Genomic DNA, 26,481 nt, shown 5'->3' with positions numbered 1-26,481 from the left:
ATCCGGTATATACATTATAGTATATTACTATATGGTATAGCAATACAGTATATAGTGCTATAGTAGTAGCACTAGTATAATACTTCATATTGAGAACATTAACTGTTACTTTGGGGAAACCTTTGCAAAAAGGATTTTTTTTCACATTTCAGAGAAAAAGAAAACAGTTGTGCTTTTTATTTTGAGCAACAATATGCTCCTGATTTATTTAATTTTCTGCCGCTGACCCTTGACCTTTCAACCTGACAATGTTTTGAGCTACCAATAGTTGCTGACTAGCTAAAAAAATAAGACGAACTCCAACACCATCAACATTCAAAGTAATTGTATTGTTTTGTAATTCGGATATAAATATCAGTATACTTTAAGTCGGCGGTAGTAGTTTATTTAGAAGCTTTTTTTTTTGCAAATGTGATCAGTTTGTTATCGTTAATTAGTTGTACACGAGCACCACAGGCAGTTAGCATAGACATTAGCCTTAGCCTCATTTCGTAGTTAGATTTTTTTTTAATTTTTCTTATTTGTATTAAGAACTTCAGCCAATATGATGGATGCTAAACCGGTTATGATGATTAAAACTCTGCCAGGACAGTCGGTCCAACCAATGCAGTGGATTAACGGTGAGTGGGCGACCCAATTAAAACTACCCGTGTGGGCATGACGATAGATGAAGCGCCCCACTCATTTACTAAACATACATATTTGTGATTTTTATTAAATCATTACGTTTTAACCAATGTCGCTTGCTATATGTGGTAAATAAAAGCACAAATACCCTTAAAATAACAAAATATACAGCAATTACCTGGATACTTTGGCATTGCTGCGTAGTGAGGAAGTAGTGCCCCCGTGTGTCCAGTCCTTGTACAGCAGCTTGCCAGTCAGAAAGAGCATCCAGTCCATACTAGTGTCAATTCTCCCTTAACAGGTATGATCCAGTCCCTGCAGCTGCAGGTCCAGTTTTTGCTCGGCAAAGCAGATGACCTGTACTATCATATTATCAATAGGTAAGGTTTTAAATATATTATATTAAATATGACATTTTTTTTTTATTAATACAATTTGTTGCAGTAACATCACAGGAGAAAGTGGACTTGTAGCGGCGTCTGTGAGGAGTTTCATTTACACTTGTCAGCCTTACTTCAATTTCCTGGAATACACAGCCTGGAATAAGATGTTGCCTTCTGACATCATGGTACTCACACGCATATAACATACACTATTTTACTGCAGTGGTTGCACATTTGCACAAGGACATTGAGAAGCAATGTAGAGACTGGGCAGACATGTTTACACTATCTCTGTGTGTTTAGCACGTGCAGCTGTTGCAGATCTCTCAGCAGCTGTGTGACGCTTTGGAACATCTGGTGTTGAGCTTGGCCAGCCACAATCTTCTCAATTTGGACGAAATTGAGCCTGATAAGTAAACATGCATTTCAAATCACTATTAACATGTTAATTCATTTGGGAAAATAAATAATAATAAAATCAAGTCTCTTCTCTGTGTCTTCAGTCTGTCTCACTTCTGCATCGGCCAAACTCAACTGGGCGAACAGAAGCTGACTATGTTCCTCTACTGTAAGCCGGCACCGTACCTGGCGGGGGTCACCTCCGGTCTGTTCAAACGCATGCGATGGAACGTGGAGAGAATTGCTCACAGTGGCGAGAAGGAACCTGAAACAGAGTAGTGAGTCTACTTTTTGTCCCGAATTGATTTCTTTCAATGAAAATGTGGTTTTGTTTGTTTTTTTTTAAGCTACTTCCTGTGCTACGAGGACATTCCCAACCTATATGCAGACTTAGGCGCAGACGTGGTCACCTGTGATTCCGGTGTGTTGCGACTGTGGTCCATTGGTCAGTGGGTGCAGGTGAAGCCTGATACAGAGGACATCTCTGACTGGTAGTATTACACACTGTACACATATACTAAATACTATAGCACTTTATTTTTATATATAGCTCCACCTCCATCCAAGTCAATCAGTATCTGTTCCAGGGTCAAACAGTTGCCATCATACAGTACAGTATCCATCCATTTTCTATGCTGCGGGGGTATGCTGGAGCCTATCCCAGCTGACTTCAGGCAAGAGATATTATACACCCTGCAAAGGTCGCCAGCCAACCACAGAGCACATATAGTCAAACAACAATTCACACTCACATTCATACCCATGGACAATTTAGACCAGGGGTCTCAAACTCGCGGCCCGCGGGACGCTAGTTTGAGGCCCCCGCCTTGATATGTTTTTTGATTTGCTTATTGATTTTTCCATCTTATTTTGTGATGAAAAATAAAAATTAATATTAAACATTTATTTAATAATTTAATAATACATAAAAATTAATTTGTTCATTTGTTCATTTGTTTCACTTGTTTCATTTGTTTTTTGATTTGCTTATTTATTTTTCCATCTTATTTTGTTTTGAAAAATTAAAATTAACATAAAAAATATTTAATAATAAATAAAAATTAATTTATAATAATTGATAACAATTTAATGTTTTCTCAGAGCTCTTGCAAAGAACCAAAGCACTGAAAAAGTGGAGGGTATAGCAGAAGCATTGAAGACTATTATATATATATATTATTTATTATTATTTTTTTTTTAACCTGATGCGGCCCAGCCTCACCCAGACCCGAGCTCCAGTGGCCCGCAGGTAAATTGAGTTTGAGACCCCTGATTTAGACACTCCAATTAACCTAACAATACAGTTATAAAGTAGACTATTATCATATTTAGTTCATTTAGCCATTTATGTGTGTGAAATGCTTAATTTACACATTTTTTTGACTTATAAATGCGACCATGCAACAAAGCACAATCAACTCAGACCAATCATGTCTTTTTTTCCTCTTTTGCTTTAGGATCACATGTGATGTTCCTCAAGCTGCCTTCAATAAGTTGTTGTTCCTGGGCAGCAAAGAACCATCATGCTGCATCGCCACAGATCACCTGAGGCAGATGCTCATGTCCATGCAGGATGAGTAAACCTACACTGAATCGGCACACCTTGCTTTGTGATACAGGCCCTGTCCGAGTGGTTGCCTTGTGCCCGTTTAAATTATTCTAATTATTCCACTGTTGCCTTTTAAGTGTTTTTTTCTTCTTATGTCTTGTTCCATTTGCAAGCGTTTGTCATATAGAAACTTGAGCAGTATAGTATGTGTGTAAATTCACCATATTTCGATTGTTTTATTGTGCTCAATATGTTAAAAAATGTAAATAGTGATTTTCTAAAAGGGTTTGTAAATGTTTTTTTTACAGTTTTTATTGTTTAAAAAAATGTTTCCAGAATAATTATTAAAAAAAAACATTTATTTACATCAAACCATGTTGAAATAATTACACACAACAGATTTACAGCCTTCAGAATAATGAAAAATACATGCAGCCCAATGCCCTGTTATTTTTAAGCATACGGTTTACATTACAACACATCATCCTCCAATTCAGATGATTATTTAGCAAATGTTGCAGAGATTAACTTCATGATCGGAGGGGAAAAAAAGGCAATTTCCCCACAAAAACAAACAATAACACCTTACATTCTTCATTCTAGTTCATAAAAAACAGAAATATACATTTACAGACAACCCAACAATTTAAACCTTATTTTCTCCTTCATTGAAGTAACCAATCACTCTTTAAATGATACAAAATAAATAAATCTAGCCCTGATATGCATTCAAATGTGCTGGAATGCAATCGTAAAACAAAGCTTGATTCTAAGCTGCTACACATCATTGCTGATACAAAACTGTTCATTTGGAAGATCAGTACTTTAGAGATAAAATTGTGTCTTCTTGGGATTAACTTAATGACCATAAATATAAACTGACTCACTGGGTAGAGTAACTGCACAAAAAGCACAAAATCCTCCACTACCAAAGGCATTTGAAAATCCACAGGATGTCAGATGGGCTACAGTGTGGTGGACTACAACTATACATTTAGAGTTTTGGGACCATTTAGTGTTTATAAAGTCATATTGGATATATTAGTCATATTAGGCCGTCTTCGTTTTTATATTTATAAAAGGACCTTTCACCAGCACACTGACTACCAAACACGGCAGACACATAACTTGGGACACAGATGGATCACAAAACCTTTGCCAAAGTCCAACAAGCTTCATTTTAGAAAGATGTATTATGACATTATGATGTATTATGTCAATTCATGTAAATAAAGTCATAATATTGTAAGAAAACGTAATGATATGAGATCAAAGCTGATTTAAAAAAAAAACATTCATATTGCATCTAAAGTACATTTTTCAGAATGAATGAGCAAAACACTGGATTCCCAAAAAGAGAGAACTATTATCACTTGATTCCAGAATTCATGTTTTTCTTGAAATATTATACATTTGTTGTACTTCCTTTCTGAGTTCCCGATTTCACATCTTATAAAATGACATCTTTTACAACCTAGGTGAATAAAATCAAAAATAAAAAATGTGATTACGTTGGTGTCTGCAAGTTACGTAGTGCGCTTGAACGCCTCACGATATGAACAGCATGGCTTCAGGTCAAATGCTGAAAACTTTGGGAACTACTCTTTAAACAGCTGTACTCCCTTGCAGAATGATCATTTTGTGTAAAATGCTAGACTTTTCCAATATTCTGACCTTTTGTAATTACAAATTTAATACAAATAAAACCTTTAAAAACTACTCTGTTTGCAACAGCAAAATTGTACACCTGGATAGACACCACCTTGCCTTATATGGACTGTTCCTTCTATATATGTGTTCTAAATGAGCTAATTCATTTATATTCTATACCACTTGTACTGATTAGGGTCGAGGGTGAACTGGAGCCTATCCCAGGGTCGCCACTCAATCACAGGAGAGTTATGTCATCATTGCATAATCTAAACATGGTAATCAATCTACAGTGGTGAAGGCAGCCATCGCAATGACAATAGAAAAGAACTCCAATAACATCAAGATCACTTTTGTCAGCAGCATTTAACTCCCTAGTATGTTTATGGACACAAATAAGCAATTAAAAACCAACTAGTGCCTGGTTGAAATGCATCAAAGGGAAATACTTCATATCATATACAGCGTTCCCAAGTTTATCACAGGGATAAGTTCCCAATGTAGGGCCCTCACTTTACGCTTTCTGCACTTTTCTCTGTCTTGTTTACATCTATTGTTTAAACGCTCTCAAACCTCCATGTCCGACAACAAATTAAGTCACTCACGTATATTTTATCCCCTCCTGTTTCGCTGTACTGTAGAGTTTTTGTATCCTTGTTAAAACATACTGTTGCAGTAGTTGTCCTGTTGCCGTCCGCCTCCTTCAAACATTTACAAGCTAGCTGTGACACAGGCAGGAGCCACGGCAGGGTAGCGCTAAGGAGACTGATTGACAATAGTCGACAGCCAATCGGGACGCAGAAAGCCAACATAGGGAAGAGACTCATCTCCCCACAATTCAATGCTTTTTAAACGGGCAGTTCAATTCATATGCAAAGAAGTGCTACAAAAACACTGCAAAATGTGAACGAGGGAACACTGTATACATTACATTCAAACACACACAGTCATATTGACCTTTGGTGGTGTGGGGGGGAGGGGGGGGGGGGTAGTGCAAGTCGATGCTTGCAATGTTGCATGTCAAACAAAAAGTTCCTTTGTGTCATCTCCAGTGTATACTACTTGAAATAGATGGTGAATCCCTCCAAGAATGGAACTTTCCAACAAACTTCCATTAGTGTGCTTCCATGGCTCAGAGATCTGGAATAAAGGGATCAGTCCACCTGATTCTCCACTATTGTGCATAATACAGCATTATGTACACCTGCACACGTTGACTGAGATCCAATGCCTGAAACAGTTGCCGTTAAAGATAAAAACAATCAATTCCTGAACCATAATAATTACATTTTTTAAAAAAGACTTGGAACTCTATCTGTATTTATATAGATTTAATTTAGATCTCAGGTGTTATTTTGGTATTCCCTTTATTTTTTGAGCAGTGTTCCTTTTCACTTTAGGCTTTTGTGCAGCCTCAATAAGGCCTGTTTCGAGGCTTAACATCAGAAGAATATACACCAAAAATGATATTAGGTAATGCAACTTGTATTCAAGGACGTCCAGCGCTGCCGCAATACTTGCACTATACTTATGTTCTTTTTACGGGCTGCACGGCGGTCGAGTGGTTAGCGCGCAGAACTCAGAGCTAGGAGACCTGAGTTCAATCCCAGGTTAGGTTAATTGGAGTTAGGTTAAACTCCAAATTGTCCATAGGTATGAATGTGAGTGTGAATGGTTGTTTGTCTATATGTGCCCTGTGATTGGCTGGCGACCGGTCCAGGGTGTACCCTGCCTCTTGCCCGAAGACAGCTGGGATAGGCTCCAGCACCCCCTGCGACCCTCATAGAAACTGAATGAATGTTCTTTTTACACTTGCATGATAAATGAGAACATTAAAATTATAAAGGGGACATTAATTAACAATAATTGCGTGTGTATTTTTGTAAATATGAAAAAAAGCTTGTTGGGTCCCATTAGCTGGTGCAGGTGTACTTAATGTGTTCAGTGTGTGGACATTGGATTTGAAGCCATGTTTGTTGAGTATTTTGTCTTCAAATCTACAGCACCAAGATTCAGGATACTTGAGAACCACATACTAGTGATGCGTCTCCAGCTCCACTACGGTCCAGTCCCCCTGCGGGGAGCTTCCGGCAGTTTCTGGGGAGAAACTACTCACAGAGGTGACGGTGGCCGACGGTGGGGTGATGGGAGGCAGGAGGCTGGGCCACAGGCTGCTCTCCAGGGGGCTCAGGGTCCCTCCGGCACCACCTGGCAGCAGCAGCAGGGAGGAGCAGCCGTCTCTGTTCAGCAGTAAAGTCTGATTGATCAGCTGCTGCACAATGTCCACTTTCTTGCCCCAGTCCAGGTCCAACGGGGGCGGGCGCTCGGGGGAGTCAGGCGGGCAAGGTGACAAGTGGTCTCCGTTGTGGGAGAGGGTGCCTGTTTGGGGTAAGTCTGGGTGGTCGCCGTTTGATGTCATCCTTCTTTGATAGTCAGTACAAGTGTTGCCATCCACCCTTTCTTCTCTCTTTAGTTCCAGAAGTTCATCCTCACCGTCATCTTCATCGCTGTTCTCCAGAGCTTCGTAGATGGTGCACAGGCCCGAGGAAGGGGACAGGACCACAGTCTGACTTTTAGACGACTGCTCCAGTTCTTGCTGCCACTGCATGATCTGCTGCCTTTGCTTCAGCTCGTCTTGTTGCTGCTGCAGCTGCAACTCCAGTTCCTTCCTCTTCTTCTCCTCCTCATCCTCCTCCATCTCTTCCCGTGCCTTGTTCCTTTTTATCTCCTCCTCCGCCTCGTCTTTTTTCCTCCTCTGCTCCTCCTCCTCCCTGCTCTTCCTCTCCAGCTCGGCTCCCTCAAGCGGTCTGCTCTGCTGCTCCCTGCGCTGCTGCATCTCCAGCAGCTGCTTCTGGTGCTGCTCCAGCCGGCGAAGCTGGGGGCTGAGCGCCTGCTGCCCGCTGCTCCTCGGCGGGAGGTCGGCGCAGGTCAGACGCGGAAGCGTGATGTGAGATTCGGCGTGAGGTCTGGCGTGTGCCATGTGATGGCGGCGATGAGATGGCGCGGTGAGGCCTGTGTGTGCAAAAGGAAGTAGAGGGGGGGGGGGGGGGGTGTTACGGTAAGTAGTGCAGTGTAAGTGCAAGCCAAAAAGGGGTGAAGAAAAACTGGGTCCTTTACGAGTGAAGAAAGCAGGGTGAAGAAATCAGCCACAATATGTATGCCATCCTAATTTAAAAAGGAGTAAGTACAACTGAGAAAACAGTGCAGAAAATGGCAACCGGGGGTGGTGAGGTGACTGGGGTGAGAGCAAAAATGTGCAAAATTTCCCCTGCCCAAATAATGAATATGTACACCCACAAAACCAAGGTGCCTGTCAACACAAAATAAAATAAAATGCAGCCAACTTCCTGTATATGCAATCTCTTCCAAGCTGTGATTTCACCAGTGATTTCAATAGGACATGCAAAAGCTCTCCATGCATTTGCGTACAGTACATGAACCGGCATGGCAAAACAATAGCTTGGCTTTAAAAGACGTTTTATGCAAATCTCTAAGCAGGCCTCAACAATGAAGAGTTCTGGGGAAAGTGGGTTAAAACAATAGCTGATGAAGTCCTAGAGCCAAGCTATTCAGCATAGCATATAAAACAGAAATGAGATGAAAATCAAGTTGTTACATAAAAGAGTGTCATGCTCTTCAGTGCAGTTTCTTCAAAACACACCTATAGTGCAACCAGCAAGGGTGATCTTGTTAAACAAACGTCTTGTTGCTGGGAGCAGCGCTTTTGGATCCATTGATGAGAAGATCAGGTCATGAACTCTTGGAAAACCATTCTTCAGGAAGGGAAGTTTTGTCCATCAGATTCATGAAAAAGTCCTGTACTGGAAAATCTGTGTAACAGCATCAAGTAGGGGACCTTGACAGTCCAAACTTTTTTCCACCAAGGCCCACATGCCAAAAGAAAACATGGGATCGTAGTTTTGTTTTGACATAATTACATGGTAAAACCAATGCGATGTATGCCAAAATATGACAATAATATTAGTTAACCGGAATTCTGATACACCTTCTACTTAGCATTTTGAATGCACAGGTGCATTCAATGACTGTCAGCCATTTCTGTCAATCTAGAAAGAACACCTCCAAAGACCTATTGTCTACAATTCCATGACATCTCATTCCATGGGAAGTGTGGCTACTGACGAGTCATTTTGCCAACATCCAGGTGAATGACCTATTGTTATGCAGGACTGTCATTCCAAAAAGCCTACTGTGACCACCCCTGGGGGACACGCCCACCAGGGACATAAACAGGGAGACTCCACACCAAAACATTTTGAACTGAAGAAGCCTTTTGGGTTAAAAGGTGACTCAACAAAGAATAGAAATTAAACAGTTAACTCAATGATTGATGATCCAATTAAATGACAACTACAGTATTTTGGTAGTAAAAATTTTTTTTAACCTTTGTGGATGATGTGAGCATTGTACTATGGACACCTATTTCCAGAAATGCTGGCTAAAGAAGTCGCTGATCTGTCACCAATTTTAATAAAACTTTACAATGAGTATAAATCATTAAAATAATGTATCTTTATTTCAAGTTTAATTTCTCAAAAGACTGACAGGCGTACAACGATATACAGTTTAAAGTGCAAGAAAACAAAATACAATCAAGACATGTGGATGTTGGTGTACGATTCATTCGGTAGGATAAATAGGCTTCATATATATATATTTTTTTTTAAACAAGTCACACCACATTTGTCGTATAGGCTTTCGATGGTCATGTTTCCATCTTTAGGTGCTGCACCAGTCAGTCATGCAAGGTCAGGGGCATAATTCATAATAGTAGTAATAAAAGTGGCTATTGCACATACAGGAATTTCAGCCATATAATGGAACTTTTATGTAATTGGGAATGCCTTTTTTTAATTTTTGTAATTCCTTTTTGCTCTCAGTTATCACCACCCCAACAGATGCGAGGACACACACTGACGACGAGGCCACAGAAGAGGGGCGAGTTTACTATACATTACCTGCAAAAGAGATGTCAGTCTTTTCACAGATAGCAGAATAGTACGGAGGATGGACGTCTTCTGCCGTTTCTTCCGATGGCTCCAAAGAGCTCCGAGTTGGTGAGGGAGCAGGCACTTCCTCAGTGGATTCCGCTTCCTGTTTACTGGACTTGATGTACTGCTGCTCCGCGAGGCTGGGCTGGGTGGGATGAGACGGTTCTTTGAATTCCTCGGGCAGCTCCTCCAGAGAGAAGATGCCGGGGCTCTTGATGCAGCTCTCGCCTGTGGACAGCGCGTTGGAGGCTGTGGTCACGGAGTCGAAGCCATAGGATGCCAGCGAGGTAGCTGAAGGCGGCGTGGCGTCGTCCGTCAAACCGGCCGTCTCAGATTCCTCCGCTTCTTCTACGGTGGTGAGGCAACGTTGGGCTTTAGGCTGGCTCTCAAAGGTTAGGTTCTGTTGAAAGCCGGCTGGAGTCTCTAAGGAATCGTCCAGTAGCGCTTCCCCTTCTGTGTCACTGGCTTCATCTTCTGTTACGGAGGTAGAGGAAGGGTTGGAAGTGAGCGCAGTTACCACCCCTCGTAGAATTTCATCTGCTGGCATGGTCTGTGCCTTGATCTGCTGGTGTCTCCTGTCCACCAGATCCGGCTGGGGAGAGGTCACCAGAAGCTGTGTCTCTTGACGTTGGGGTTCCTCTGGAGGTCCGATTTCACTGCTCACTATGGCTGCAGGTAGTGGAGGCAGAGCATGCAGGGGCGCAACACCCTGATGGCCTTCATTCTTCTCAGAGGAATGAATAGGAGCTTCTGGGTTTTCAGGAACACAAGGATCAGAACTTATTTCCAGCCAGGCCTGAGCTGGAGATTGGGACGGGGTTTCTGAGTCTTCTTGCAATGGGTCTACCAAAGGGCTGACTGCAGCTTCCACACGGTTAGGCTGAGAGACGGCTTCAGGGATCTGCTGCGGTTGAACATGTTCTGCCCAGGGATCTGCAAACGGGTTGGGTTGGTCCCACTGAGCACCTGGGGCCGAAGGTAGCTGAGGAGGGGGAGGGATCTGGGCCAACCTGTTCAAGTTGTCCAGCCTTTCATCCTCCGCAAAGTCATCTTCATCGGCGTTCCCATAGCTTTCCAGACCACTCTCAGTTACCCCTTCGCTTGCCATCTCCACGTCCTCATCCTCCTCGTCATCCACATCGTTGTCATGCCGGAGTCTCTGCAGCTCGTCCGTGCGCTCCGAGCCCACGTCCATGTCGCACACTCTATCGTCGTCATCGTCATCCTCCTCAAAGTCGTTCACGGGTATGTCAGGAACCTTCTCTAAGTCAGGTGAGCTCACAGAGGCTCCTTCCATGTCTATGGCTCCTTTAAGGCTACCATCTCCAAGATCATCTATACTCTCAGTGCCCTCCAAGACGCCTGGAGCGCTAAACTCTGACGCTCCCTGCTGGCTACCGCTCAGAGAGTCCAGCTCAGAAAAGAATGCGCCACTTGCCTTCCAAGTAGAGCCTCCTGCTAGTCCTGCTGATCCGGGACGTGAATCCTCTGTGGGCTGAGTAGTGCCGCTCATTTCAGAAACAGAAACCGGCTGGCTTGCCTCCTTTTCTTCTTCATCTTCCTCATAGTTCAGAGTTAACAGTGAAGGGACCGACTTTGCAGCTGTTGACAAAGCTTCAGACATGGCGGGCTTTGGGTCTGCCAACGCTTCAAGAGGCTCATTGCTGGTCTCTGGTGGTGGTGGAACCTCCACAGGGGGTGAGACCTGCTCTGGCTGTGATAATTGAGAATCGCTTTTGCGTTGTTCCTCAGGCTGAGAGACTTCGGGCAAGTCTGTAGCGACAAGGCTGCGTGGAGGAGAAGAAGCAGCTGGAATACTCTGAGCCGTCACATCAGGGCGCTCCGCTGGTGTGGAGTCCTCAGCTGAGGTTTGGGGCAGGACTTCCTCTGGCAGAGGAACAGCTGCAGGTGGTGTTGGAGGTAAAGTCGCATATGAACGCATGTTTACTGGTTCTTGTCTAGCAGGTTGCACCGCTCTATCAGTGCCAGGCTTTCCCTGTCCAGAAGGAGCACAGTTTGAAGCTTTCGTCTTTCTGACGGCAGGGAAAGGAGACACCGCCTGAGTGGGTTTGTTTCCATGTTTTGACAGCATGGTGCCTCTGTTTGTGGATTTGTTGGCGGGAAAGCCAGGTGGAGTTCTTGCCAAGGGACGATTGCTGGCTGCTTGAAACTTTGGAGCAGCTACACCAGGATTCTTTGTTGCACTAGGTTTTGCATGTTGAACTTTAGTCTGACACACCTTGGGATCTGCTTTTTTGGGCACAGCGGACCATTTGGGGGCAGATGTGCGCTTTCCGGTGGTTGTAGGTTTGGAGGGTTCAGGTTTTTTAGCAGCAGCTGGCCTTTTTGCAGCGGAAAAGGGTTGACCAACATCTGTTGCAACACAAACATAACATCAGGATAATAACAATCATAATTATTTCAACAATAGGATTTCCCTTCACCTTTCTTGGCAGCAGCTGATGAGTGAGGCTGTGTTGCAGTGGTCCTGCCAGTAGAGGGCGCTGTGGTAACTCTCGATGCAGCTCTAGATGCGCCGGAACTGCTAAGCGGCCTGGATGCTACATTGTTGCCCACCCTGGTTGTAGATGATGCTGTGCGTGATCCTGAGGGAGATGTTGCTGTATTGGCCAGTCTGGCTGCGGCCATGCTACCGTGCCTGGATGCAGATGCTGCTGCCTGAGATGTTGAAGGGGCTGTAGCAGGCCTGGAGACACACGGGAAATAAGCAGATTTTGGCTCATTTGGTATGTGATGTGAACGGATAAGAACAAGTTCTCTGTGAGTCAAGTGTCCTGTCTGCATGCATATGGCAGAATGATCATTTGGTTCCCCAACATAACATCAGGTGTACCAAGAGACAAAATACTACTGTCGCTGTCTGATGGAAACCTTGTAAGTCCACAGTTGACCTTTTAACATAAGTGTTTTTTTCAGCATGTACTATCAAGTGTGTATCTAAACCAGCAATGATGTTACTTTTGCTTTAGACCACACTTTAGTCCCCATTCAGTCACACTTAATGCAGTACATAATTTTTGCTTAATGTACTTATTTTCATTGCTCTCGAATGGAAAAATGCAATATCATGATTCATGCATTATTCACTGAGAAATTAACAGCATTTTTAAACATCTTGAATGTTTTTAAAAACATCTTGGTTTCACATCTGTGACCAGTTTTAGAGCAGAATGTAGCTCCACCCCTCCACTTAGCATCATGGAAGTAGGTTAAGCAGTTTTTGCATAATCCAGCCAAATCAGAGGGGAAAAGGCAGGGTTTTTCCCCCCAACATTTCCGCTTTTTTTGCTACAATGTCTTCTACTGCTGTTTTTTTTTTAATTTTTATTTTATCTACAATTTGCCACGGGCCAATAACAAATGAGTCATAAGCCACAGACACTTTTACTGCAAATGTTATGAAATCAGAGAAGGTATTCGCGAAAGAGGGTTTGCAGTGCGAAGAGCAATCCAGTGTAGTTTAAACTTGTGCTTTAGCATAATCCAGGTTTCACAGATATGAATTCGAGTGCATTTTAATCTATCCATTTTCTATGCCGCTTATCCTCACTAGGGCCGCAAGGGTATGCTGGAGGCTGTCCAAGCTGACTTCAGGTAAGAGGCGGGGTACAACCTGGCCTGGTCACCAGCCAATGGCAGGGCACATATAGACAAAAAAAAACAAAACACTCACATTCATACCTATGGACAATTTGGAGTGGCCAATTAACAAAACATGTTTTTGGAATGTGGGGGAAAAAAAAACACGCATGCATGGGGATTACATGCAAACTCTACACAGAGATGCTAAATGGCGATCCGAACCCACTTCCCGATTGACTATGTGGCCAACATGCTAACCACATTTTAAAATCATCCTGAAATTTCACTGGAAATGCAATTTCCAACTTTCTGTGAGTAGCGTATATAAACTAAATTTTGCCAAAAAATAAAATAAAATCTCCAGGCCACACTGCAACGAGACCTGAGTTTGATTCCACCCTCGGCCATCTCTTTGTGGAGTTTGCATGTTCTCCATGTGCATGTGTGGGTTTTCTCCGGGTACTCCAGTTTTCTCCCACATTCCAAAAACATGCTAGGTTAATTGGTGACTCCAAATTGTCCATATGTATGAATGTGAGTGTGAATGGTTGTTTGTCTATATGTGCCCTGTGATTGGCTTGCGACCAGTCCAGGATGTACCCCGCCTCTTGCCCGAAGACAGCTGGGATAGGCTCCAGCATCCCAAACAACTTTGCTCCAAGACAACATCAACACTCAGCGGGGTGCCTACAAAGCATTAGTGGACGCCGATGAGCTGCTCTGTTGACTACTACATTTCTTGGCAACCAGGGTCAAATAAATACCAATAAAAACCAAAAAAGGGAGAATATTTTGTAAAAAGTGCAGATGGGGACAAACATACATGCAAGTGTCCCACATTCAATATCTACAAATCATACATGCAGTGACACATGTAGCGTAACTGTCTTATTGACACAGTGAGCAGGTGCCGCACCCGTCCATCACCCCTTCACCTCCATCAACACTATCCACTAGGAGTTATACTGGAGTGGTCTTCTTCCATCTTGAAGACACTGCAGACAGGATCAACAGCAGTGGAATGTCCCCAGCTTTGTTTTAAAACAAACCATACCCAAATATTTTTGTTCTTATTTCTGGAAATGTAGCTTCAAAAGACCATTCTGAGACAAGAGCAAATGCAGACCTAACTCACTAGCAAGACTTTGTTTGGCTTTTACTTTGCAGAAAAACCCAGCTGCTTTACTGCTTGAGAGGAGCACACACCGCTGGGGCTTAAGGCCTATGGTTATCTCCTTGACAATAAAGACTGGAATCTTTCAATTCTACAGCCCCTCATGATGGCCATGACATTGCCTCTAGTTCCGTTCCAAAGCAGACACCCCCGACTGTGCAATTTAACAATAGTGGTAATGTATCATGTCATGTCACTGAGGACTTTGCAGAAAGAAAATAAAACATCCAAAATTAACACTTTATGTGCTTACGTTCATGTTGCATGAGATTTGAACTGAAGCGTATTTTGACATATATTTTGCACCAAAATTTCAAATGGTTGCACAATTCAAAATGTATTCATACCCATGTTGGACTGAAATTAAAATGTGTGTATACCTTTTGGTCTTTGGAATGGCACCATCCTCAGCTTTGGATGCAGTATTAGTGCTTGGTTTTGGGGCAGAAGATCCAGCTGATCGGCCAGCAGTAACTGGGTAGGGCCAACTAATATTAGTACATTGGACTTAAACTCATTTTCACTTTATGCTGACTCACCTGAGGCTTTGGTTCGGACGGCTCTATCATTTTCAGCAGCCAGTCTCTTGTTGAGTGTTGTGTGTTTGGTACCGTTGGTTACTGAGGCAGCAGCACTTGATGTAGCCCTCAATTGTTCAGCTTCTGTGTGTCTTTTACTGGTCCCCTTGTTTGGAGCCTTGACAGTGAGTGAAACAGCTGCAACACCCACTGGTCTTCTGGGCACAGCCCCTGCTACTAACGATTTTGGTGCGGTTTTATCGCCTGAGGTGGTCTTTGATGAATTGTTGGTAGACGAATGGGTGTTATTTACATGGCGATATGAAGCAGCAGTACTTGGCTGAGACTTGGATCTGGAGGACACTTTTGTCACGGCTTGCATTTTAGATGCAACAGCTTGTGGTTTGACTTTGGGGTCTGCTCCTTCTGGCTTGCCATTGGTCTTTGTAGTAGCCTCAGGTGCAACATCATTCTCAGCTGGCTCTGGTGGCATTGCAGCTCGCTGTATTGGCTGGTCCTGCGACACGGAGGGCTCTGCAATTGCTGCACCTTCAGTGGGCTCTGTGGCATCTGTGGTGTCCATGGTAACCCCATCCGGTTTCATTCCCTGACGTTTCTGGTTATATTGGAGAGATGGACTGCAGACTTCACGCGACACTTCTGCAGAGATAGAAAGAAGAATTTGTTTCAATGAGCCACCCTTCTTACAGTTAAGAAATATGCTCAGACGCAACAGGAAAGGCCATTTATGGGTATGGGCCTCTGAGGAATTTGGGGAGAGTGGAAAAACAGGAAGTGAATTATGGGAGATGCCAATAAATCTCTTCTCTAAACTCGCTGCTTGACTCTCCAATTGCTTAATTGTCAATCCATTGGCCACTATAGCAATGGCCAACACATTGCTCCAGGCACCGAAACTAATCCCATGGATCCCCACAAGTGGATATTGCACATTTAATGGTTAAAAAAATATGAAAAGAAAAAAACTGCACAGTTGGAAAGCCACAGTGCCCTGACAGGGAAAGGGATGTACTGTTGTGTTTCTGACATGACTGTGCAGGATTATTAGGACAAGAAAATATCTTATATGGTTCTGATAATTTGCTAGAAATAGACAAATCTTCTCTAGCACTTCCAGAAACAGACGGACTGGATACTAAAGGATCCCTTTGGACCAAACTCTACAAGATGAGGAAACTGCTCAACAGAACACTGTCACTGTCAACAGTCACTGTCACAATTAAAAAAAAGGTATAAACTATACCAAACCTGGTGTGTTGTATATTTCCATGTGCCATCTGCATTTACATCAATTCATTAACCCCCCAAAATAAAAACTTGTGATGCTTTTTGGTTTAGGAAATGAAATCATAATACCCATCAAACCAAGGTTTCATACGAAACTTCATGTCTTACAATCGGTTCACATAGCAGATTTCATTGTTGCATTAAAAAAAGATTTTAAAATCCTGTTCCATTGTGTTTTACTTGGTCCAATATGATTATCGCTTACAGAATAGCTGTCTAATGAGTCACTAGAAAGACCGTTGCCTAATTCTTTTGTTCTTTTGAAAACCACATACCAAACAAACAATCTGAATCTGCATAATATGTATGACCTGGGGAAGTAGAAAGATACCAAAAACAAGTAAATCATGCATTTGACAATAAGAAAAGCAAAATATTGTATAATCGGGTAAAACCCTCCAAGAAGTGGTGGTCCTGGTCTATAACCCAGAAAGGAAAAAGGAAGAGTATTCAAATGGCATAGTCAGCCAGCGCCTAATGCTGGGGATTTAACAGATAGCAGGTTGAATCACATTCCTCTTGATGACCCCCTTCTGGACAAGTAATTGCATCATCTCTAACCAGCGGACACGGTGTGATGCAGCACACAGGAAGTGCACTGGATCATTAAAATCCCATTCACACACAGACAGACAAAAACATCTGAATGAACGGCAGTGAGATTGAGCTGCTGATTTAATTCTTTGGAAAATGTCTACATTACAGGGTGTTCCAATAATAATAGCGACCAAAACAAAAACAAACAAACACACGACTCAGATTATATCAGCCTGCATCCAGCCACCATTTCATACTCCATGCTAGCACTTCTTTCCAGCAACACCAGATTCCGCCCATTGATCACAACAACGTGTGCTGTATAGCAAAGAGCAGGAGTGACGTTAACCGTATGGCTGTATTTTTAAAGTTTGAAGAATCACAGAACTGGGGAAGTTTAATACGAACAACCTTGTTGTGTAGCAGCAAGCAGCTGCGACAACAACAAAAAAACTACATGATGATTTTCGCAAGGCATTTACAAAACAACATTTAGAAAACATGACAAACTTCCAATAAGTCACATTGAATGGCCAGCACTGTCAGAGAGCAATATTGTCATTTTGTGTACTTTGCATTTGCGTAAAAGATTCTTGTTAGAAAAAATAATAAAGCTGTTTTCCATTGATCATTTTATACTGTACATATTTAGTGAGCATCAAATAGCTTTCATCTCGGTTAGCTTTGTTCCAAGCATCTTGGTGTAAAGGCAGACGAATGACAGTCTATGGGTCAGTCTATGGCTTTTTAAATGCTGCCAACCCCCAAGTTTATTTACAGCTTGTCTAGACTTGAGTACTCGATGACCTCAATATTTACACCTCATTTCTTTTAAGGGAAAAATGGCAGCGTCAGTAAACCTCACCATTGTCTCCTTGCCTCGAAGACAATGACATCACTTCACTCAAATACAGCGCATGCCTACACATTTCAAGCAGTGCATGTCAAAATGGGTCACTTTTAATACTTTGTCTAATACATGCAGAGAGGGATTTTGCAGTGTTGTAGCAGAGCACAGCTTTGGAATGCATTGTACGGACTGTAGAGGGGTGTGGAGAGGGGGGTGTTTATACTGTCATTTGCAGATTTCCTCTAAACTGACATTACAATAGTGATTTTATAAAAACAAGATAAAAGTAGACGCATGAGGGGAGACAGTTATGCTCAAACTTTACTTCTGGTCATTGCTGACAAGAATTTGCATTTGAACATTTTCCATATACTGTAGTGTACAATCTGGCAAAGAATAAACTGCATGATGATTAATGTCAGAAAGGAACACATTAGTTGCCAAAGCACACCCCACACATCCACATTCCAGCCGAAAAGACTTCCTCAAGCTTCTAAAAGCGACAGCTGGTTATATGTGTTGATTTTGTGCCACAAACGGATGGAATGAAAGGGTCAGAGGGAGGCCAGTGAGTCGATGCACTTCACAGGTAAACATGCATATCTAAAGAATGTGTTTGCATGATGTCAAATTGTGACTTGTAAACACAGACTCCTCCAAGGCATCCGAATGAGATTACCTGCCTGCAAATAATGCCTTTGTCATTCAAGTTATAGTTTAAGATATTTTTTTTCTTTACACTTACTGAGGTTCCACTGGGTGTAGTGAATCAACCCTCTGTTGATGTAAAAATAGAAACGCCAGACATAAAAATATTTTTAAAAATAAATTGGGCATATAAATAAAGGCGTAGTCATATTAAACATTGACACAGTGGACAAGGGCTGGATGGCTGATCATTAACTTTCAAGCGTCCAAAAGGCGGGGCATGCATGCATACCAGGAGTACAACTACTTCTACTATTAACAGTAACTTTGTTCCATGAGGTGAGAGAATGTGCATGTAAAAAAAAATCTGTTGCTGCACTTACCACAGAAGGTACTTTTTGTAATATCAGAGTGAAAACACACACTGACAACTTCCTGGAATACCAATGACCGTTAACACAACACACATTAAGACACGGAGTACATGTGAGTTTCTCATTTTCTCCATTCACTGAAGAAAATAAGGAAATGCCCAGGTTAATTGTAATTGCATGCCAACTATTTGCTTTTCACAGTGACAAGTGAAATATGTAACCATGTGGCTGACCATTTGGAACATTAGACACTAGAGGCTAAAGCGCTGAACAACTGGATGACTATACCAGTAACTGCTAAAAGCAATATTTAGTGTGTCAGTGATGACTGGTTTCATGAGCAGTTGTAGTCAGCTGATAGTGAATACAAGCAAAACAGCACATGAAACCTCCAGATCTCATTCGTGAAACTAGGCTGTTGACAACCAGATGTTTTGGAAGATATTTTGGACAAAGTGTTTCAATCCTAAAGTGGCAAGAAGACCATGGAAATGTGAAACAATTTGTAGCCCCTATCCTTTGTTTATCAGAGTAATTCAATCCATGTTTGTCTTGTACAGTATCAGTCTCCGTTTAAATAATTAATTACTCCTTTGTTTGATAGCCTTGGGTGTAGCAACACTCCGCTTTTCCACCAAAAAAAGTGAAACAACAATAGAACACAATAGGTCAGACATAGCTTATGGCGATACCTTCATCTTATAATCACTTCCCCACGGGACTCTACATGTGCTAAGTGACTAGAAGCCTCTCAATAAAGCCATTAGGAGCAGGTGGTTAAGTGTAGCCGCAAGTTAAATGGAGTAAGCCAGTTAGCCTTTGAGGGGGAAGTGTCCAAAAAGGGACGTGCGGCCATTGAGGGTGCAGCGTTCCAATCGGCCGTGGGGAAATGGGTTACAATCTGTTCTCAACTTGGCACCAGTACACATCCTGCTGTTATGAAAACAGTCTGTTGGCCAGCGTTGTTAGGGTGATGCTACAAGGGGAAGAGGAACATTGGAAGTGGGGATGAGCATGTATCAAACAATCAAAACAAGTGTTTGTATCAAGCCGACATGAAGATAGTAATGGAGGGGGAGGGGGAAAATACCAGTTCTATTGTCTACACCCCATCTAACACTCTCAGGCGTGGCACTGGAAGAAGGTGGGGGTGGGTTTTTTATGCAGTGGATTAACTAGTGCAACAGGATGGAGAGGCAGCTTGCACTGATAACCAAGAAAAATGCAACGGATAACAGATACTGAAACTAAAAGCAGAAACAGCCTGCCATTTTAAAGCCATATCACATGGCATTCTGGGAATTGATTTGGGTATGGGGTGTGTCAGTATGAAAGCGCACCCTCTTGGTTCACTTGGTGCTGCTGTGCACACAACACTGAAACTCTGGTAAGGGCCTAACCGACAGATTCAACACTGGTTCAAAATGAACTCTGGTGCTGTTTTGTTTACATACAGAACAGAACTTCATTTAGCATGTAGTACAGTCCTGTTATTTGATGTCTAGAGGGCTTTAATAATGGTATAAATCGTATTTAGAAAGCCATAAACTGGTTTCTATGCTGTAACTATGCAACTACAGTATGGGTACTATTAATATTGAATCATACCTTGAGGAAATTCACTTCTCGGTTATGTCTGGAACCAATTAACTGCGACAAATAATGGATTACTGTAGGTCGTTAGCATGTCGCCTGATTGCAACACATCTTATTAGGATGCTACACTTTGCTATCAAAGACTTTACTGTAACTCCATGTGAGATTGCAAATACAGTATTATTGAAGCCAACAAAAAAATCCCAGTTTATTACTGCCGTTTCACTCTGTATATTAAATTGCAAAAAAGAAAACTAGACCAACTTTAACCCCTGAAATACCAACCAAAGTATGAAAACCACACCCTAAAACTCAGTATATTAATAGTTGAATAAAATCCAATTACTGGGTTAGCACAAAATTGCAGTTGCCAAGACAGAAACCATCCATCGCATTCGTGACAGTATGAAAGCGGGCATAGTGACTAATAAATTGGTTGCATTGCTGTGTATGCAACACAACTAGACCAATAAAATGTCTTAGTTGAGCTAAACACTTTATCGATGAGTAGAGCTTATCCGATTCCATGTCGAAAGGATGCCTCTTTGAAATCTCTCTGGGCATGCTCATCTGGGATGAGGCCAAGGACGCTGTGGTAAGCATGTTTCATATGCCGTAATCCAGCAGTTTACAAAGTTTGAGGCGGGCCTCCCCTAGAGGTGGTCAAAGGCATTAGGGTAACCCGAATTCACACCAGACACGTGTTGCGCACGTCATGTCAGCTTAGCGTTTTGCATTTTTTCGACCCTGCAGTGAAGGCCCCCAGCTCTAGTTTCTCTCGGAGTCTCACTGGGCCACACTTTGAAAACACCTATCTGAGCCTAAAACTTTGAAAGCTCCCGGAGGAACTGAGGTGGCTGGGGAGAGTGAAGTCAGGGTTTCCCGGCTGAGACTGCTATGTGTTTGATAATGGATGGATGGATGGATGGATGGATGGAGAGATTCTCACAGCCTCAGCAAATAAAATACAAGCCAGCTGACCACAGGCATGCCGACAGATAGTCAATATGATGCTGGAAAGCCAGAGGGCCCGATCAGTTACTGCCCCTCTCACTCAAAAGGGTAAACTGAGGCCAGATGGGTATTCTATCTAAATCTCCACTCCCTATCTTCCCAATGGAACATTTTCTAAATAAATTAAGCCATACCATACTGACCAACTACAGAGCACACACTCAGTATCAGCTGTAACCAACAATCAACCCGATCAAATAGACATCAAATATCAGTCCAATATCAGCCAAAGAAGCAATATTGGATTATATCGACCTGCATCTAAAACCTCAGATATTGGCACTCTGATACAAGCAGCCATTCCAGACCATGCACCGCTGTTTGCAGCATCTGCAACAGTGGAAAGAAGCCAATTCCTATGAGTGATGTGCTTATGATTATTATGCTTATTGTTGATAAAACTAAGTTATAAAAGTATGTATATGTACTAATCACATGTATATGTGCTAATCTCGGATATCAGTGTCGGCCAATAGCGGAATCAAAAGTGAAAAAGTTACCAAATACTTCAAGTACTCCAGGAGTAGTTAAAGTGAGCAAACATAAAATTGCACCAAACTTAATCTTGGATACTCTGTGTTGCTTTAGAAGTGAAATCCAGCTTCCCAATTAGACAATACGAGCGCTAATATACCCTTCATATTCCCGGTGGACTGTATCCAGTCTCAGCTGGGATAGGCTCCAGCAAACCCCCACACCCCTAATGAGGATAAGCGGTATAGAAAATGGATGGATGTGCCCAGTCTCACAGTGCCAGACGGTCTGAGAGCCTTAAAAGTGCAGTGCCAGCATTCACCACTTTATCCTAATGGGCAGGGAAGCGCTAATTGGAAAACCAGAGCCGAGAGCGGTGCGGCAAGACTAGGTTTTAGCAGAGCGATGCAGGAATATGAACGCTAAACAGATGGAAGTATAGCAGCTGGAGGACTGAATAGTCACTTGTAAAAGGAAGACCGGTTGATTGGGATTCCATAATGTACAGTGCAGCATTGTTCCCAGCAACCTACAGGTGTTTCCTTTGTTTTCTCAAGGCCGAGAGACAAAGGGGAGTCTTTTATGCAGACTTGGGCCACATTTAGGACTGATGAATGACATGAAAAACACATTTTATGTTTGAGGGTCATGTGCTAAGCTCCGTATTTTATCCAAAACAATCTCCATTTACAAGCAAATGTAAACAATATATGCTTAAATAACGCATGCTCACCAACGGCTTATCTAAATGCATATTTAAGAATATTTTAATGCATGTTTCCAATAAATGTAATTGATTGTGGCAGCCCGTCACTACAAAAATAAATTGTGCAAATAAAGTCGGTAAAATGTGTAGTCAATTGACGACAGCTTTCTTTTCTCTCATTGGACTTTCTGGTGTCTTGCATGATGACCAAATTGCATGATGCCCGTATTTAAGTGGGCACACAGAGTTGAGGTGTACTTGGTAAATAAACTACAATTAAATATTGGCAGTGATAAAATAGTTCACCTCTCCTTTTTGTCAGTTACAGGCATCCCATAAAGCACCTGTGTCAAAGTAGTTTCAAGGAAAGAAAGAAATGATTCCATCTAGAATGAAAATTTTTGTGTCAAACTATTTGGAATTTGACCACATTGAGTGACTCAATGCCAGTCATACGGGATCAACAAGTGCACACTATGTCCACAAATAAATGTTTGGATTTTAATAGATAGAATGATTCGACACAGCAGGCTGCATTCAAGCTTGAGAGGCCCTTGAATTGGGACACAGCAGTTGAAAGTTCAGCCAACTGGAGAATCCAAGGGATTCACACATGGTTTCACACCCCTTTGACAAGTCAACTCACACCCTTCAGCAGTAGCGGCATAAGGATTCCCAGTGGTGGCGACATGTGTGCATATTAATGACTTCTGTCAATCCCAGCAGAGACTCGTAAAGCCCTGCCCACCACACCCAGGAAGCACCAAAACACATGATTATGTAATCAAGTCAAAATGGGGACAGGAAACGTAATGTAATTTAATGAAGTAATATTTAATCAGTCAAAAGCATCAATAACACCGTACATGATGACATTCCCACCATCAACACAAGTTGGGTTATTACCTCACAGAGGCAATGTATTCATTAACATTTGTTTGATGGCCGGATTATGCAGTGCAACTACTGATTTACAAGAAACCTTGTGGCAGGGAACCAATGGGAAGAAGCCATTTCGTTTTGGTTTCACTTTTATCTCACTTCTATAGGTTTCCCTCAATTTGAGCAAAACATCCATCATTGTGTACAATTTAATGCTGATACAGCTACAAGTAAAATACCAATGTGTATTATAAAACAACTACAGCCAAACCTTAAAGGGGCAGTGCACTCCCCCCCATCATTCACAATCTTTATATATATATATAAACATATTTCTTCTTTTCTGTGTAATATAATGTGAGAAAATTAGTTAACACGAGCTTGCTAACAATACACGTCATCGACAAAGCTACTTTGACGCTTAAGACCTAACCAAAAAACCTTCAAGCTACAGCGATTTTGTTATTTTAGCTAACACCAAGTATTATTATATTTCTGGCAGAGTATCATACCTCAAGCTACTCCCTAATTATCCTATATTTTGAAAAGTTAACACTAGGTTATAAATCATACCTCACACGTGTATTGTTTACAGTTGTGGCAATAAGCCGAATAGTTGGTAAACTTTTAGATTCCACAAGCTACAAACTAAACGAAACCAGCTCTCAACAACAACATCGCTATGAAGACTTGGCAAGACGTGTTGGGCTCATTGAAATAATGAGCCCAACACGTCTTGTACTGAAAGATACTATTCCACCAGTCGGTCTGCCAATGAGAGCGGACATTGCAAGTAACAGTTTTGTGTGTGTATGTTTAGCTTGATCTGCCTCGCACACAGCACACATGGAGCACTTTTGTTAGAATAATATCGCTATGTGACTGAGTTCCATTTCTGATCTATGGTTATCATCACACAAACCCTTCTCTATGGTGTAGTTGTACTTCGACATTAAAAAAATAGGGAAGTAAGATACTTAGTGGTCACTTTAGTGTGGCTTGGATAGCATGCACACTCGTATTTGTCAAGAGTCCAAAACATGTTCTCAGCTCAGCTTATGCATAAACTTGTGCCTTGATTGGACAAAGTATGTGGCACGCACATCGTCCAATGAAAATCACATGTGATGCCAACCGGGTCACATACAATCATAGGAAAATCATTTATTTCTATTATGTAATTTTGGCATAAACACAGCAAAAGGTTTGCTGCAATGAGACAGTGTTACCAACTACTTCAGTGAACTTTGTTGGGAAAAGTCAGGTATGCTTAAATACTGCATTTACGCCTGGGCTTACATTTGACTTGTTTTAAAAATGATTCTGTGTTTTGGTACATTGGTGTGGTGAGCGCACTTGTCTCACTCAGGACTTGAGTCCACCTGGAAGCAGGTGGACCAGGACAGCCTTGGTCAGCCTGTTTGGGCAAGTCCTAGGGTTGCACATCCTTGAGTTCCTGCTGTAGTACCTTGACAATTTCTGTGGGCTAGCTTTGCTTTTTGCACCTGTATTATGTACAAAATATTATTTATTCTATATTTTGATATATTGATCATCATATTGGTATACTGTGACACTGCCAGGATCTCTTAGGTGGTCTCACTTGAGCGTACATTGTGTGATGGAGGGGGGTGTTTGGTGGCTGAAGCGGACCTTTAATAATACCATTTGGCGCTTGGGACAAACATTCTGCTCGGTTTAGCTGCAGGCCCCGGTGGCGCCTCACAAGACAACAAGCAGTGTGGCAACCTGCTAAAGCGGTGAATACATACACGAAATAAAAATGAAGAGACATACACCACAACGACAGGCGTCAGCCTTGGCCACCACAAGGCTCCATGTGCGTCTGAAACACAGCAAGAGACGCCGTCCTGGTGCACCGTGACAAAGCTAGCATGTCCATCACCACATCAAACAAACAGATGCACTGCTCGAAAGTACCATTTTTAAACAATTATCACACAGGCGCAATGGCATGACAATGGTATTGACTTTGCTTGTGTCATTGACGAAAATAATATATTATTAGAGCCTCTAATATGCAATATTCTGTCATTTAGAATAGTGCGTCTCGGAGACGTCATGACTTATAAATTGCTCTTACCTTCAGCCGGAAGAAGAACAGTCCTTCCTTTGCTGGGGGCGAAATACAAACAAAAAAAATGTCGTCGGGTTGCTAAATGTCTCAGGAGTAACAATAGCGGCGTCCCCCTTTCTGCGTGTCCTTTCCTCCACGTTTAAACCGCGGCAGGCTTTCCTCGCTCATAAAGGACGCGGGCGGAGGGGGGGACGGGGTGGGGAGTGGCGGATTGAAGAGGAATATGTAAATGAACCCCCTCCGACGGCCAATCAACGAGAAGGACCTGTATATATGCAAATATAAATGACGTCATCGCCAGGGGCCGTCGCGAGACCTGATGAGGCTCTACCAGTTTTCAACATTTTAAATCAGGGGTGTTCGAATTTTTCCCACCAAGACCCACATACTGAAAAACAAAAGAGCGAGGGGACCACTTTCACTTTCACATTTTTATGGCAGTATTTATTATGTTCTAAAAAGGCAAAACCATCATATAGTGCAGTGGTCTCAAACACGCGGCCCGCGGGCCAAATGTGGCCCGCAGGACACTAGTTATTAAGGCGGGGCCTTAATATGAAAGTTTAACGTTAGTGCGGCCCGCACAAGTTTGATATGGATGCTGTATGGTATCATGTACTCAGAAAAAATTATTACGTTTAATTAATGTTCATGTTAAAGGTTAAATAACTGTTAATAGTTATCCTCCCTATCCGTGTGGAAGTGGTAAGTTTTTGGCTATTTAAGTTTAATGGAAATAACTTGAAGGCTACCGTTTAGGTCGCTAGCTCTCTAGTTTGCGAGTTAGCATGTGTCTCAAGACCCTGCAGTTGCGCAATATGTTGTAAATAAAAAAATTATAAATGTGACTATAGTCGTGTTTTGTCATGTCTACAGGGCTCTAATAATGCTTTGTTCATTTTAATCAGAAAAAAATAATTTGTCTACCCACCAACTATATGTGGTTTCTTAAGTTTTTATTATTTGCTGTTTTATTATTATTATTATATTTATTTATTACTGATTGATTGATTTTCTTTATTCTTGATTTGTTTATTTATTTTTCATTTTATTTTGTGTAGAAAAATAAAAAGTAAGAC

General features: G+C 42.1%; 2 protein-coding genes across 4 annotated transcripts; one reads left to right on the top strand and one right to left on the bottom strand.

The window, feature by feature from the left end:
- Positions 1-112: 112 nt before the first annotated feature.
- On the top strand, positions 113-3,317 carry c1h19orf67 (chromosome 1 C19orf67 homolog). Of its 3 annotated transcripts, none has more exons than XM_058049906.1 (8): positions 113-320; positions 929-1,007; positions 1,072-1,195; positions 1,314-1,423; positions 1,514-1,687; positions 1,757-1,900; positions 1,997-2,083; positions 2,867-3,317. In XM_058049906.1, exons 2-8 carry the CDS (start codon positions 931-933, stop codon positions 2,988-2,990), a joined length of 840 nt encoding a protein of 279 aa, XP_057905889.1. In that variant the 5' UTR covers positions 113-320; positions 929-930; the 3' UTR covers positions 2,991-3,317. The 3 variants fall into 3 exon arrangements, with proteins under 3 accessions (XP_057905889.1, XP_057905808.1, XP_057905976.1); XM_058049825.1 differs by lacking the exon at positions 113-320 and adding an exon at positions 327-620 and having other exon boundaries at positions 2,867-3,316; XM_058049993.1 differs by lacking the exons at positions 113-320; positions 1,997-2,083 and adding an exon at positions 327-620 and having other exon boundaries at positions 2,867-3,313.
- prr36a (proline rich 36a) lies at positions 3,311-25,606 on the bottom strand. Its single transcript, XM_058047915.1, has 6 exons — positions 25,409-25,606; positions 14,937-15,575; positions 14,778-14,871; positions 12,065-12,327; positions 9,588-11,993; positions 3,311-7,620 (listed from the first exon to the last, which is right to left on the bottom strand). Exons 2-6 carry the CDS (start codon positions 15,517-15,519, stop codon positions 6,644-6,646), a joined length of 4,323 nt encoding a protein of 1,440 aa, XP_057903898.1. The 5' UTR covers positions 15,520-15,575; positions 25,409-25,606; the 3' UTR covers positions 3,311-6,643.
- Positions 25,607-26,481: the final 875 nt, after the last annotated feature.

The sequence above is a fragment of the Doryrhamphus excisus genome, chromosome 1 (genome assembly GCF_030265055.1).
Source record: "Doryrhamphus excisus isolate RoL2022-K1 chromosome 1, RoL_Dexc_1.0, whole genome shotgun sequence".
Classification (NCBI taxonomy): Eukaryota; Metazoa; Chordata; class Actinopteri; order Syngnathiformes; family Syngnathidae; genus Doryrhamphus; species Doryrhamphus excisus.
This window is presented reverse-complemented; position numbering and strand designations above follow the sequence as displayed.